The sequence below is a fragment of the Anomalospiza imberbis genome, chromosome Z (genome assembly GCF_031753505.1).
Source record: "Anomalospiza imberbis isolate Cuckoo-Finch-1a 21T00152 chromosome Z, ASM3175350v1, whole genome shotgun sequence".
NCBI classification, from domain to species: domain Eukaryota; kingdom Metazoa; phylum Chordata; class Aves; order Passeriformes; family Viduidae; genus Anomalospiza; species Anomalospiza imberbis.
Window position 1 is genome coordinate 50,511,078 of NC_089721.1, and position 14,370 is coordinate 50,525,447.

The 14,370-nt window shown below is 36.4% G+C and overlaps 1 protein-coding gene across 2 annotated transcripts in view; it reads left to right on the forward strand.

Annotated features, from left to right (window-relative positions):
- SRFBP1 (serum response factor binding protein 1) overlaps positions 1-11,683 on the forward strand; it is a 68,142-nt gene extending 56,459 nt beyond the window's left edge. For both annotated transcript variants that reach the window (XM_068177465.1, XM_068177466.1), the window contains 4 exons: positions 8,020-8,101; positions 8,986-9,721; positions 10,142-10,179; positions 10,906-11,683. In XM_068177465.1, coding sequence (XP_068033566.1) covers positions 8,020-8,101; positions 8,986-9,721; positions 10,142-10,179; positions 10,906-11,096 — 1,047 coding nt within the window. In that variant the 3' untranslated portion in view covers positions 11,097-11,683. The remainder of the gene's footprint in view (positions 1-8,019; positions 8,102-8,985; positions 9,722-10,141; positions 10,180-10,905) is intronic.
- Positions 11,684-14,370: the final 2,687 nt, after the last annotated feature.

Here is a 14,370-nt window from a genome sequence, read left to right on the forward strand (position 1 = left end):
ATTTTGTGGCAAAGAACTTTTTCGTTCTCACAGCTACTGCCTGTTTCCAAAATGTATTTTATTTCTGTTCCCCCTGAAGTACATATTTTCTTTCAGGGTTTCTATTTCATCTTACTTTGCTTTACAGTTTAATCTCTCTGTGTGATTGTCTCTTGCCTTTTTGGGTTGGAATGTTTGCATGGTTTTCTTATGCGGGGTTTGGGTGGGGCTTTTTTTGTGCTGTCTATGCTCTCTCCCAGAATTGTTCATGCATTTTGGCAAGGTGCCATATTGTATAGCAACATTGTGCCTCAACTGTTCAAATGTCAAAATACATGAAAGGCATGTATTTTATAGAAAGCTATATATATATAAAAAAAGCAAAAACATGTATACTTTATGCTTCTATACTTTGTGTGTTTGATTTTACATATGTATGAGTCAGAACTGAATGTATTTTATCCTAGTCGATTGTCCTGGATGTACAATTTTGTAAATTTTGGATTACAATTATGTAAATTTTTTAGACTCTGACTTAGGAAGTACTCCCTTCACAACTGTTTTCCACTTGGAATTTGTCCGCAGTTTTCTACAGCATAAAATAATCAGCATTCTCCTAGGTTTTATTAAAGGCTAGCAGTGGTTTCCTTGTTAGTATGAATTAGACCATCACAACTCGGGGAGGAGATGTCACAGTGCTCACTTTATGTACTCTTTCATAGCCTTAAGAAGTTGTTTGTTTTTTTTAATGTGAGCATTGTTTGTGTGGGATGCCAAATTGAGATGATTATAGACACATAGCCTTACTAGCCTTGGAAAAAATGAAGATGAGTTAGAAGCATTTTAATTTTCTCACAATCTTGCTGTTTCCACTTACACCTAGAGTTGACCCTGTTCTCCATAAGGAAATAATCAAGAATCCATGCCTACTTTAATCTTGACTTTTTTCTTCTGAATTTTATTTATTGAAAAAATCATAGGAATTGGTTTTTGCATAAAGAGAAAAAGGAAAGACGTGTAGAAGATTAAGTACATAATTTGTACTTGGGCAGGTCTGGTGTTTATGCCAAGCTCTGCTGTAGATCACTCTGGTAGTTTGGGATGAAAGACTCCGCTTTTCTTTGACCATTTCTGAATCTGAAAAATAAGCATTTACTTCGCACTTCTGTGCCTGCCTAAATTAATTAGGAAAGGTTAGTCCAAAGAAACTCTGTTGACCCATTAATACTCATATTAAATATGGTGATCTAACATTTGCAGAGTGCTAGGTTTTTTAAAGAGCCTGTTGTGAACATCTTAAAATGCTTAGATAGTAGGTACTTTTTATCATAGTAAATAACAGCAAATAATCTATTTTTGTTTTAATCTATTACCTATTTGGAATCTTACTTTAAAAGAAGAGGAGGAATGATAGAAACATGTTTATACATCAGACTTCTTTTTGATAAAAGACAAACCAAAAAACAAGAAAAGACAAACTTAATGTGGAAAGGAACATGAATCTAAGTGAACAAAACTATTGGGAAAAAACATTCTATTGGACAAAATGAATGTCTGTACCGAATCTATTTGGTCCAGACATTCAAATAAAATTACAGAAAGTGTAAATACCTTGATAGTACTTAGAAGAACCTCATGCTGTTTGCTGGTGCTGGTTTCAAGAGTCTGTGGTAGGCAGTGATGAGTTGAGTCACTGCTGCTGTTGACAGCCCAAGCTCAGATAGATTTTCAAGACTTCTGCCTTCTACTGTGTGCAGTTTTACATATGAGCAAAACAATTGTGCATATTGCCATGTCTTCAGTTTCATAATGTTCTTCATAATGTTTTATGCTGGATTTGCATGGCAAGATTCTGGCAAATGGGTGGGATATAGGTCTGGCTTCTCTGAGAAGGGGCCAGAAGCTTGCCCTGTGTCTAATGGAGCCAATGCCATTCAGCTCCAGGATGGACCCACCACTGGCCAAGGCTGAGCCCTTCAGTGATGGTGACAGCACCTCTGGGATAACAGAGTTAAAAAGGAATGGGGGGGAATGCACAGGAGCAATTGCATCCAGGGAAAAGAGGAGTGAGAATATGTGGGAGAAAGAGCCATGAAGAAGAAGGGGAGGAGGTGCTTCAGGCACTGGAGTCTAGGAGGGAGCGGCAGTGACAATGTGTGAACTGACCAAAGGCCCCCCCCCATTCCCTATCTCCCTGTGCCACTGGGATGGAGGAGGTAGAGAAAATGGCAAGTGAAATTGAGCCTAGGAAGAAGGGAGGAGTGGAGGGAAGGTGTTTAATATTTAATTTTTTTAGATATCATTACCCTATTCTTATTTGATGGGCAATAAATTACTACTTCCCCAAGCTGAGTCTGTTTTGCCCGTTGTGGTACTTGGTTAGTGGTCTCTCCCTGTCCATATCTCAACCCATGAATCTTTCATTGTATTTCTCTCCCTTGTTCTGCTGAGGAGGGGAGCAATGCAAACAGCTTCACTGGGCACCTAGCACCCAGCCGAGGTTGATCCACCATGGTTTTCAAGATAAATAAAGTAAATATCCAAATACTTCCGTGCTTGAATTACCACGATAAAAGCAAACAATGTAAATTAATAGAAACTGTGGCAAGCATTGAAAAGCATAATAAACAAGTTTTCTTGTGTATCTTGATGTTTTGTAAGAAATTGTTCAGTTTTAATTCTGTAGTTCTATCACAGAATATTGTCTTGATAGTTTTTGCAAAGGTTTTAGATCTGTTAAGATGTTTTTTATCTTCTAATGAAAATTTTTCATCAGCCTACTTTAAAAATTGTATATTGTCCAATTAAAAAAAAAATCTACTGAAACTTCTACAACTTCCTGAGATCCATAAAGAATTGATTTCTTTAAGAACTTCTCACCTGTCATGCTATTAAGCTTTTATAACTGCTGCTTTATAACACCTGTATGATCATTTTGGTGTTATGTTGAAAATAGTTAAAGCTTGAGTGAAAACAAAGTAGTAGATTATTATAAAAATGAGAGGTTTTGGCAGATTTGTCATCATTAATGTGAGGCACAATCAACTACCAGCTCCTTGCTGTCAGGAGCTGAGACAGCAATACTACCATGAGTGACACCATTAAACAGTTGCTTCCCATACCAAAATCTTCACCATGTCTGAGGCCACAAATCACATGCTGTATGCCTTAGACATAAAGCAAGAGGGAGAACTAGCTGAGCTTCACAGTCAGAAATTAACTTCTTTCTTGTTCAGTCTTGTTCCAAAGTAGTATGGGGTCATGGTGTAGACTCAGGTGACAGCCATGATTTGGCACCTTCAATCACCCTGTGACTTCACATTAATCACATCTGCTGTTATGAAGGAGAGCTGTAACTAGTTAGAGTTTTGTAAAGAATGTGTGTATTAACAGGTTTTGTATTTGTTTGGTAGGTTTTTGCTGTTTTTTAATAGAGAGATCTTCTCTCAAGCTGCTAAGAAAGGGTATTGCAATGACATCTTCTTTGTCCCCGAAATGAGTGTTACCTTTTCTATCCTTTCTCTAGTTAGTATTGACTCTTTTTTTTCTTCCTTCTTAAATTCAGATCACTGATGAGCTCTGTCTTTTGTGCAAAAGTTAGTTGAAGAACAGAATATGACCTCTTTCCTATTATTGGTTATAACTATAGCAGAGAGGGTACAGCCAAAAGTAGTCTTGGAACAGATAGATTATTCAGAGTAAAGCAATGGTCAAAAGTCTACATTTCATGTTCTCAGATTAATCACAGGTTTCTGTCCTTTAATTCATCCTGGAGCTCTACTGTCTCAGGCTTTCTATCAAGGCATACCATTCAGTTCCTGCAATCCTATGTGCCTTGAGACACTCAGTTTCTCATTCTCACTTTATTACCTGCATGGTATGAAGCAGGTTCTACCCACACAACTTCTGCCTGATATTTACGTCACACTGTTTCTTCTTTTTACCCTGTGGTGCCAGCTCTCAGAGCAATTCCAAATTTCTGACCTGTTCCAGCACATCTCAAAACTTGCATTGTGAATCTGCTTTTATCTTCGCAAGTTTGTAACGTCCATTCTCTTCACGGTCATTGCCACTATTTGCCTAGTTTGTCTCTCTTATGTGGGGCTTATATGTATGTTTGATAATAGATTTTTTTGTATTATTTATGGAAATAATGCATTATTTACCAAAATAGAATTTTAGAGTAAACTGTCTTCAGGTGGTTTAACTGTAGCCAATAGCAAGTGCCAGGCAGCTGCTCACTCACTTCTGCACCGGCAGGATCAGGGAGAGAATTGGAAGGCTAAAAGTTTAAAAAGTCACAGGCTGAAATAAAGACAGTTTAATAGAGAAAGCAAAAGCTGTGCACAATAGCAAAGCAAAACAAGGAATGAATGCAGTGCATCCTATGCCAGACAGGTGTTCAGCCATTGCCAGGAGAGCAGGGCCCTATCAGATGTGGCAGTGACTTGGAAAAACAAACACCATCACTCCAAATGTCCCCTCATTCCTCTTTTTATCCCCCACGTCATGTACTGTCTATGTTGTCAGATGCTCTGGAATATCCCTTTGGTCAGTTGAGGCCACTTGTCCCAGCTGTGTCTCCCTCCAACCTCAGAACCTCCCATGCCCCCACAACTTCCGCACCAGTGTGGCAGTACAAGCAGCATAAAAGGCCTTGGTTCTGTGTAAACCCTGCAAAAACATCTCTGTATTATCAACCCTCTGTTCAGCACAAATCCAAAACACAGCCCCTTACTGGCCTCTGTGAAGGAAATTAGCTCTACCCCAGCCTCAACCAGCACAGTAACTTAAAATTTCTCACTGCAAAGTGTGACTGTACACTGCTCTGTTGCTTTGTTCACTTTCCAGTGCCTCAGTTGCACACTGAAGGAGGAAGAATGTTCCTGTAGAAAGTACTAGTACATTCTTGCGTAAAAAATAAGTAGTGCAAAATAATACAAGAAGTAGCAGGAGTATGTCAGAATAAAGGTGTAAAATTTTAGTATCTAATTAAACATCCAAAGGATGGGAAGGAGGGGGGAAAGTGTTCTTGATTGTAAAGACAGTTGGCATTTCTTTGTTAAGTTTTTTTCTGTATTGTCTGTATTTCTAAAATGTTTTATATACTGGAAAATACTTGAGGGAAAATAAATTGAGCATGGGCTGTGCCAAAAAAAAAAAAAAACCCAAACCAAAGCAAAACCAAAAAACCCATACACAGAAAAATGAGAAATTTGAGAGAATGTGAATATTGTATTGTGTGTTTGTTAGCTGGTGGCTATCAGTGTGAGTAGTGTTTGTGAAGTATTTTGCTCTAAGGAAAAAAATGTGGTTATTCCATATGGATTAGCCTATATATGCTTAAAGCCTTTCTATAAATATTTGAATTAAAAGACACCAGATGTTGCATAGAAGCTGCTGCTGCTGCTTTCTGAACATCATGGTATATTCTTTCAAAACCCACAGGAAGTAGCTGAGGGAAAAAGTGTATTAATTAAGTTCAGAAATAGATTTTCCAGCTATAGGAAATCTCCAAAGAAAATAGCATATGATCTTCAGAAATGTGAGCTCTCTGTCCTAAGAATCTGGTGGCAGCATGCAGCACTGTCACATGGGAATCAAAATTTGGATTTCAAGTTCTTAGAGCTAAACTAGCCTGGAAATAAGCCAGTTTGTGGCCCTTGGAAATGGACCCATCTTCTGACCTGTCCCCTCTGGCCAGTGTTCACAGTTTTGTGGACGGTCTTCAGAGAGAACATTTTTCCAGTTTCTCTTGACCTGAAGAAATAATGTAGCAGAGACTTGAGGGAAAAGTACTAGAATTCCCAGGTGGTCTACACTTCAAGCTTGAAATATGGCTGACCACAGAGTATATTTTATAAGCTCTAAAACTATGGCAAAAGAATTACAAAATGGCATTTGCTTTCCACTGGTTGAGGAAGAAGATTTATGGCTGGAAAACCAATTAAATGTTTCTGCATTTAGAAGTACTGACTGGTGTATTTGTAGTGCCTTCTTTTGCTTTGTTTCCTTCAGAGCACAGCACTGAGAGTGACTCGCCTGCACTAGCAGTTGGTGGGAAGTGTCCCATCTCTCTTTATGCAGTGGATAAGTAACTGTTTATAGCCACATGGTTCTGCTGGAAGAAAATGGACATGCAGACAACTAACATTCACCACTGAGCAGTCTTATGTGGATCACGTCAGCTACTTTAAGTGTGAATTGCTGATGTATGGGGTATCACATGTGTCGTGGTGGTTTGACCCTAGCCAGCAGCTAAGCACCCAGCAGCTGACCACTCACCCTACCCCTGTGGGATGGGGAGAGCATCTCAAGAGCAGAAGTCAGAAAAACTTCTATCTTAAGATAAAGACAGTTCAAGGAAGAAAGCAAAGCTGTATGTGCAAGAAAAGAAGAAGGAATTTATTCAGCACTTCACATCAGCAGACAGATCTTTAGCCACATCCCAGAGAGCAGTACTTCACATAATGGTTACTTGGGAATATAAATGTCATAGCCACAAACGTCTCCCCATACCTTTTTGTTACCTCAAGCTTTTATTGCTAATCATGACTTGAAAAGGACTTGATATCCTTTTGGTCCATGTGGATCAGCTGTACCAGGGGTGTTCCTTACCTATGGTAGGGGCAGAGCAAGAAACAGAGAACACCTTGATGCTGTGCAAACACTGCCCAGCAGTAACTAAAACACTGATGTATTGCCAGCTCTAAAATGTTTTAGTCACAAATCCAAAGCACAGCACCATCTTGTCTACTATGAAGCATGTTAACTCCATCCCAGGAGAGAGCCAGTACCACTTCTACTCCTTGTTATCTACCAGGTAACACCTGTGGCTTGGGCTCCATCTGCTGTGGTGATTGCTTAGGACAGGAGAGGCAGCATGCTCCGTTGAATTGATGGCACCAAATCAGCTTATTTTGGGTCACAGGGCACTTGTCTGGTTCTTTATGAATATCATCCTCTGTTGATTCTAGTGGCTTCTGCTGCTATATTTCCATAGCACAAAACTGAAATCACAGAAACAATTTGAATATGAATCCATTGCAGTACCACCAGAAGGAAGAGAAAAAGGTATGTCTGTTGTATGTCTTTTCCACTCTCTCCCAGAGAATTCCACTGCAGGCTTTAAGAAATCTTCCTGATAAAGGTGTGTTTTACAAATCTGTTGGAGCTACTTTTCCTCCTTTCAAAAAAGAAGATAAGAAAAAAGGAAACAAACAAACAGGCAATCACACATTAAAAAAAACAGAAGACAGAGCTGTCTTTGGAAAAGTCTTAGATACCATTCATTTTGTTTTTCAAGCACAGTGATGACAAGAACCTGAAAATGAGAGCTTTTACAATGTGTCATACCTGAGATTTCCAGTATCAGAAAGAGGAAGTCAGAAAAGAAGCAATTCCTTCTTTTCTCTTTTTTTTTTTTTTTTTTTTTAATTTAAGCAAAAAGATCATATTTCTTGTTTGAAACAGTTTGCAGAGTTCCAGTATTCTACCACGTCAAATTCAAGGTTATTTGTCTTTATGGTCAAGTTAGATCTTGCCTTTCAGTGGTTTACATGTATTCCTTCAATGTCATGCTATGTCATTTTGCCAGCTTTTATGGGATCAATACTGTAATTCTTTCAAGCTGTTGCATTCCTTCAAGCAGAATGCCTTCTACCAGTATGATGTTCTTTATTCAGTGAGTTCATTAATTTTCTTTGCTCTTGTATGAAATAGTAGATATAAAATCAGTGAATGATATGTCTGTTACGCTTTAAAGAAAACATAAATCATGTTATCCCTGTTCAGTACCTGAGAAATATCACATGTTGTTCATCTGCAATGTTTCTGTCAGTGTTTAGGCAGCCAGATTTTAATGCATTTAGAATGACGGTAATACATGAAAAATAAAATACTCGTTAGTGTCATAAGCTTTCCTCTTGTTCCTGGTAAGAATCACATTAGTATGCATTGTAGCGTAACTGACCCAGACTTGTGTAGATTGACTGTTCTGTTGACTTCATGCCATTGAATTCTTTTTTTTTTTTTGTGCAGCCAAACTGTACTGCAGCTGAGCGAGCCATGGCAAGACTTGCAACACATCCCACCCTGAAGCCCAGATTTGTTGAACTTAAAGGTATGAAACATTTTATTGAATTTTTTTTTATCTATAGCTTACTGGTCTCTTACCTTGTTAATGTATATTTCTGACATGAACAATAGTAAAGAACCCAAAAAAACTAAAAGCTTCTGTAATTAGCCTAACTAGCTGCAGTGAACCAAGCCACAATTTTCAAACCATTTATATGGGTTTATATGTGACAGTATAAAATATGACATTTATTTAATGTAGGGCGCTGAACAAACAGAGCTTATAACGGGAATTCTAAAAATCAAATAGATGTAATGGAGTGTTTCTAAATTAAAAAGGAACATAAATGGATCATTGCAACTGGGTTTTCAAAGGCATCTAAAAGGTTTTATAAATCACTTTCTTAATTTTCCCTGAAAATTGTCCTCAGAATCCTTAGGGTATCTTTGCTGGTTATGTAGGATTTCTCTTGTTCTCTTGAAATTGGAATTTTCCACCTAAAATCAATGTTTAAAAGGGTAAAGTATAGTAGTAATGTCACAAAGTTACTTCATTAATAACAGAGTATATCAAATACCCATTTAAATATATATGAACAAATTAATATTAGTTTGTAATTTTACACACAAAGTAGTGCCCTAAGTGAACATGATTATCAGCTGCAGATTATTTTTGAATGAGAAGTTCATGGTTTAATCCAAATTTCATACTGTATTTATTGATAATATTTTCAGGGTTTTTCCTTCACTTTTGTTGATACTGTATTCTAAGGTATCTCTTGTCCCATGTGTTTGGTAAATACTTCATAAGGACATTCAAAATGTGCTCAATACAACACATGTAAATTGCAAAAATGTTTTATTTTATAAAAATTACTTAGGTAAATTCATATGTAGCTGCAACAAATTTTTTTTCTGCCCCTCGTATAGCTGCTGTTAAAGCTTTTAAGGATGCAAGAAAGAACCCAGACAAAGACACTCCTATGAAAAAGGATCAGTCAGAAGAACAGCCTAAATCAGCACATCGCAATAACAGCTTGGATGACCAAACCTGTAAGCAGCCTCAAAAACAGCAAGGATGTGAACGCAAAACAAAACCAGGCATGAAAGTAGAAACTGACAAGGTGGTTGAAGATCTCTGTGAGAGTGAATCTGAACAGAAAACTCTGGAAATGGAGAGAGTGTATGCTCCAGAAGAACCTTCATTTCAGGCAAAAGAAATGCAAACAGTTACTCAAAACAAAACAGAAAAAAAAATTGACTATCAAAAAAGGAAAGAAAATATGAGTATGAACAAATTAAATGCAATAAAAGAAATAATTGATGATAGTGACCAAGAGCATCCCAATGAAAAGGAATACTTTGATGATAGTACTGAAGAGAGGTTTTATAATGAGTCATCAGACTCTGACAGTGACAGCAACGATGACTTCTTCATTGGAAAAGTAAAAAAGAAGAAAAAAGGAACAGCAGTTAATAATTTTTCTTCAACAAAAGAAAAGGGTGGTGTTCAGAAAAATGTAATGAAAACAGAAAAGAGCACAGTGTCTGGGACAGCACAAGATTTGATCATGGAAGAGAGAAAACCACTTGCAAAAGCAAGCAAGCTGGAGTCAGTGTTCTGCAGTTCTTTGTCTACCACCAATCAGAAATCTCAGAACAGAAGGTAAACCTTTTCCCCATGTTATGTTCTCCATTCATTCCCTCCTTCATGGCAATGGAAAGAGTTGTAATTTCTAGTAATCCTTACTAAACAAAGAGAATTTCAGCCCATTAAACCTTAGAACATTTTCACAGAAACTTCTCAATAGTCTTCTTAATCTTTCTTGACAATTTCTTATATTCTTCTACAGTACCATGACTTATGCATAGGATTCCTAACTAGATCTACACACAAATTCAATCACTTCTGAATACTTCTCTTTCTTCTTTATTAAGATGGGTGGAGCAGTATTGAAGAAGCTTGCATGTTATGTTTGAAGTTATTCCATGAGTGTTTTGGTGATGAAGATTCTTTATTCACAGGTGTTTGTAATCTTACAATTTCATTGAAAAATCTTATCTTCTTCTTCTTTTTTTTTTTTAGAAATATTAAAGACCAGCCTCTCAAAAAGGAAAGAACAGGTATGTATTAGCCTATTAGCCTAGTAAAATTAGGAGAGAAAAAACATTTTGAAATTTTGTTGCCTCTGTAGTCTATTCGTGGTGGGATATATTTGTTTCTTTTCAAGTTTGTGGCACATATTTTAACATTTGTTGTTAAAATGGTCAAACTGTTCAGCTTTCATTTTAATCTGTGTATATTGTCTGCTATTTTCTATTTTCTCATATTAGAAATACTTAACATAATGTTTACACTGGAAAGTGCTTTTCTGTCTGTCAAGCAGTTGGTATTACATGTGCACAAGTAAAGGTACCAGATTGTTACATGTAATTAGTACCTTATCTCATAAGTAATTTCTTCAATATCTCCTGAATATGGAATATTTAATTCAGTTTATATTCTGTGGTACCATTTTGGAGTTCATTGGACTGAGAATATAATTCCAGTCATATTGAGTTACATTGTGTAACAGTCATTGGTTTATTGTGAAGAAAAAAGTTTACACTGTGTTGAATGTTTGTCTGCACAAATTTAGAGTGTAGTCAGTATTAATAAATCTTAACCATCTGCAGTCTATTGAGTGGCAATTTACCAGGCTGCAAGATGAAGAAATCTTGCTGTGAATATTCAGATGACTGTTCCCCACGGCTCATGAAATTTTTGAAAATATCTGCAATCCCAAGGTAGTTTGCATACTTTTATAAAGGTTCCTGATGTACTTAATGTTTTGTTTTGTACTTGCACAGGTTTTCTTAAAAATGAAACAAAGCTCGAGAAGAAACCATTTACAAAAGCTTCAGGGGGTATTAAATGCAACAATAATAAAGCATCTTTGGAGCAGCCTCTTCATCCTTCATGGGAAGCAAGCAGGAGACGCAGAGAGCAAATGTCTCAAATTACAGCATTCCAAGGGAAAAAGATTAAATTTGATGATTAGACTATATGTAAATGGAGGTTCAAAAAAAGAATTTTTTTGCAACTGCTCTTTGAACATCTTTGTTATACTGTCCATATCCTTTGCAACCTACAAATTTGCAACTATTATTTACCATTGTAGAATGTCAAGATTGTTTCATTCATTCTTTGTGCTGTCTGTTGATTAATATAATGGCCGTTTGGTGCTGGTTCATAAGTCCCATTATGAGTGCCACCATTCATTAAATATACCCTAACGTGAATAAAGGGTTTTTTAGGAACATAATTTGTGCCCTATAGGAATAGTACAGATTCTTTGGAAGGGGGTTTGGAAGGCGTTTTTTTGTATGTGAAAAAATGTACTTTATATGAGAATTTGGTTGTCAAAAGAAAGATTCTATATTGTCATATCTCAACTGAGACGAAGTTAAAGATTCTTGAACTTGAAGATACTTCAAAAATTTATCAGTGTATCGGGTAGCTGGAAAAGTTTTAAGCATAATATGAAAATTTCTGGGGAGAATAAAACACTGTGCTTTTAAATTGTGATCTCTGTCCTCTGATTATACTGCCAATTTGAAGAAATGAAGATGTGTCTTTAATACTTTGTTCTGGTAGTTATATCTGGATTCTTCAACATGAATGTCTTGCACTTTCTGAAAGAATGTGAAAACATGAAAAAACTTTGTACACGAAGAAACATTTGACTTTTAAGTGCCAGTCTGACACTGGGAGTTCATCTGATTAGAATATAACAAAAAAAGTTCATTGAATATGCTTCAGGTGCTTTTCCTACTACCTCACTGAAAGAAATTCTGAACATGTAATTAATCTTTAATAGTGTTATTTAAATATAGTTACCTTTCATAATCAAATTAATTCATAAACTTGATAAATGACTGGACTGTACTATTCATGTAGCGTTTTGAGATGCTTAAGGGAAGTCCTGCATCACCCCAAAGGCCCATCTAACCTAGTATGTTTGAAAGTAGTCAAAAAGAGAGCTTTAAGGATAGAGGGAGCACACAGTGATACATCATGCAACATCCATCTCTTCAAGGTTCCAGTTTTACAGCTCAGCGACATCTTGTGATATGGTAGCTTATGGTAGCTTATGGTGTTTAATAATCCTTGATCAATTTCCTTTCTTCAGATTTGTCTGCTCTTAAATCTCTGCAGACTTATAGAATATGTCATCCTTTAAGGTGTAGATGGCCTTCCAACTTACTGCAGTCTGAAAAAGCCTAGTCTTTTTCTGTGTCTCAGCCAAAGCCATCAGACTTCTGGGCTGCATTAGAAAATGTTGCCAGCAGTATGAGAATACTTGCCCTGGAATAAGCACAGGTAATGGTACATTATACACGTCCCATCTTGTGTTAAGTTCTTGAAGACTAAACCTTCAAGTTGGTCTGTTCTGTATTAATATTTAGGCGTGGTTTGCCCCACTTAGTTAGGCTTTCTTTTCTATATACTGAACAAATGTCAGTTTATGTAATACTGTCTCTAATGGCATTGCCTCCCAGAGGAATGAGAAATTCAAACCACCTTTCATTTCAAAGTGGTTTTGTTGCTGTTATTTTCACTGTTCCATATGGAACAGTAATGAAGGCCAAAAGCTTCAAAATAAAGCACAGAAACGTGTTTACTGTGGTTTTGTAGGGTTATATTTCGCAGAAGAAACCATGCATTTTCCTGCTTTCTACAAGCTTCAAGATTTTCAGATGCAAATGTTAATCCTTAAATCTTTAAATAAAATAAATGAATAAATCCTCGATGAATGCCACACCAAACAAAGGTTTGGTATGTGACTTCTCTGGTTCCAGTGTAAGGGAAGAGAAATGTCTTTTGGTAGGTGTTGTAACAGTTTTTCATGGACTGCTTACCTTTCTTTTAGCAGATGAGTTCCTTGTTTATGGATCAAAAACTTAAAGATTGCAAATAGTTTGGAAAAAAACTCAAGACTTCAAGGAGCCAATGTTCTAAAGTTCTTTTTTGCATGTGCTTAAAAGATCTAGGAGCATTGGTTTATCTTGGCATTAGAGCAAGTTTCTTACTGCATTATTACAGCTGTAATTTGTGGCCACAGAATTCTCCCTGAAGGAAGCCTGACTTAACATCCCTTTTTTTTTCAAAAATATTCTGAGCTCTTACTTTAAAGAAAGAAAAAAGATAACATACACTGAACATGAATGGGAGAAGAGAGATTAGGACACTGTCATATTTTAATGAGTTACTGCTACTTTCTGCTGGTGCTTAGTGACTCACCTGGATCACAGCCTTAATACATTATACAAACGAGTAATGATGTTGGAGACTTGATAATATCTTTTACGTGCAACTGGGCAATTTGTTTATGAAGTGATAAACGCAGTGAATTTGCCTGGATGTTGTTGATAAAGTTTAGAATGTTTTCATTGTAACAACATAACATTTTCAGCATATATGTGATTTTAACTTATATCATATCTGTAGCATTGTTTAGACAGAGACCTCTCACAAAGTACTAGCAATTTATTTTTATAGTGACATGGGAAGTTACTTCTTTTTGTGATGATTAGATTTTAAAATCTTGAGAGCCATGCTTTTCTGTTCAGTATCATACCATAGAAGAAATGTCTTAAGCCAGGTACATACTGTCAGATACTACTAGGCTACTTCAGGTATACAATTTTTTCACTTCAGGCTTACCAACAAATCAATCTCAGATTTTTCAGTATCTTTTAGTCATCACTAGTTTAAATGTGATTGGGTTTTTTTTCATAGCAAATAGGTGTATTATTGATGGTACCACTTTGTAGACTTCCAAACAGGCATAAATATTTCTTTAATCAGGTTGTATGGAATTGTTAGATCAGGAAAAATGAGGCTTGAATGAAAATTCAGTTACAGCAATACTTTCTGGAGCGAAAAGTGTTGAGCTGCTTTATGAATGGTGGTAGATCTACTGGTAGTAGATCATTTTGTGATACTAGGCAGGTGGTCTAATGTAAAAATGAGATAGCAGAATGGTGGTAGAAGGTACATGGGAACTAGGAGATATTTTATTTTCAACAGATTTGAATATGCTTTCTTCAATTATTATATGCCATTTTTATTGCATTTTTTATTTGCACAGAAGCTGATCCACTCCAGGTTCTGTGCTCTAGGAATAGCACTTGGAGAAATTCTCAGTTTGAAGCTCTTAGCTCTAATAAGTAGTAGGAAAGGAAATAGTTTTTAAATAGAGAAACGTTACACAAAGTGGGTTATATCTGAAATAATTCTACATTTATTTTATGAATTTTAAAAGATACTAC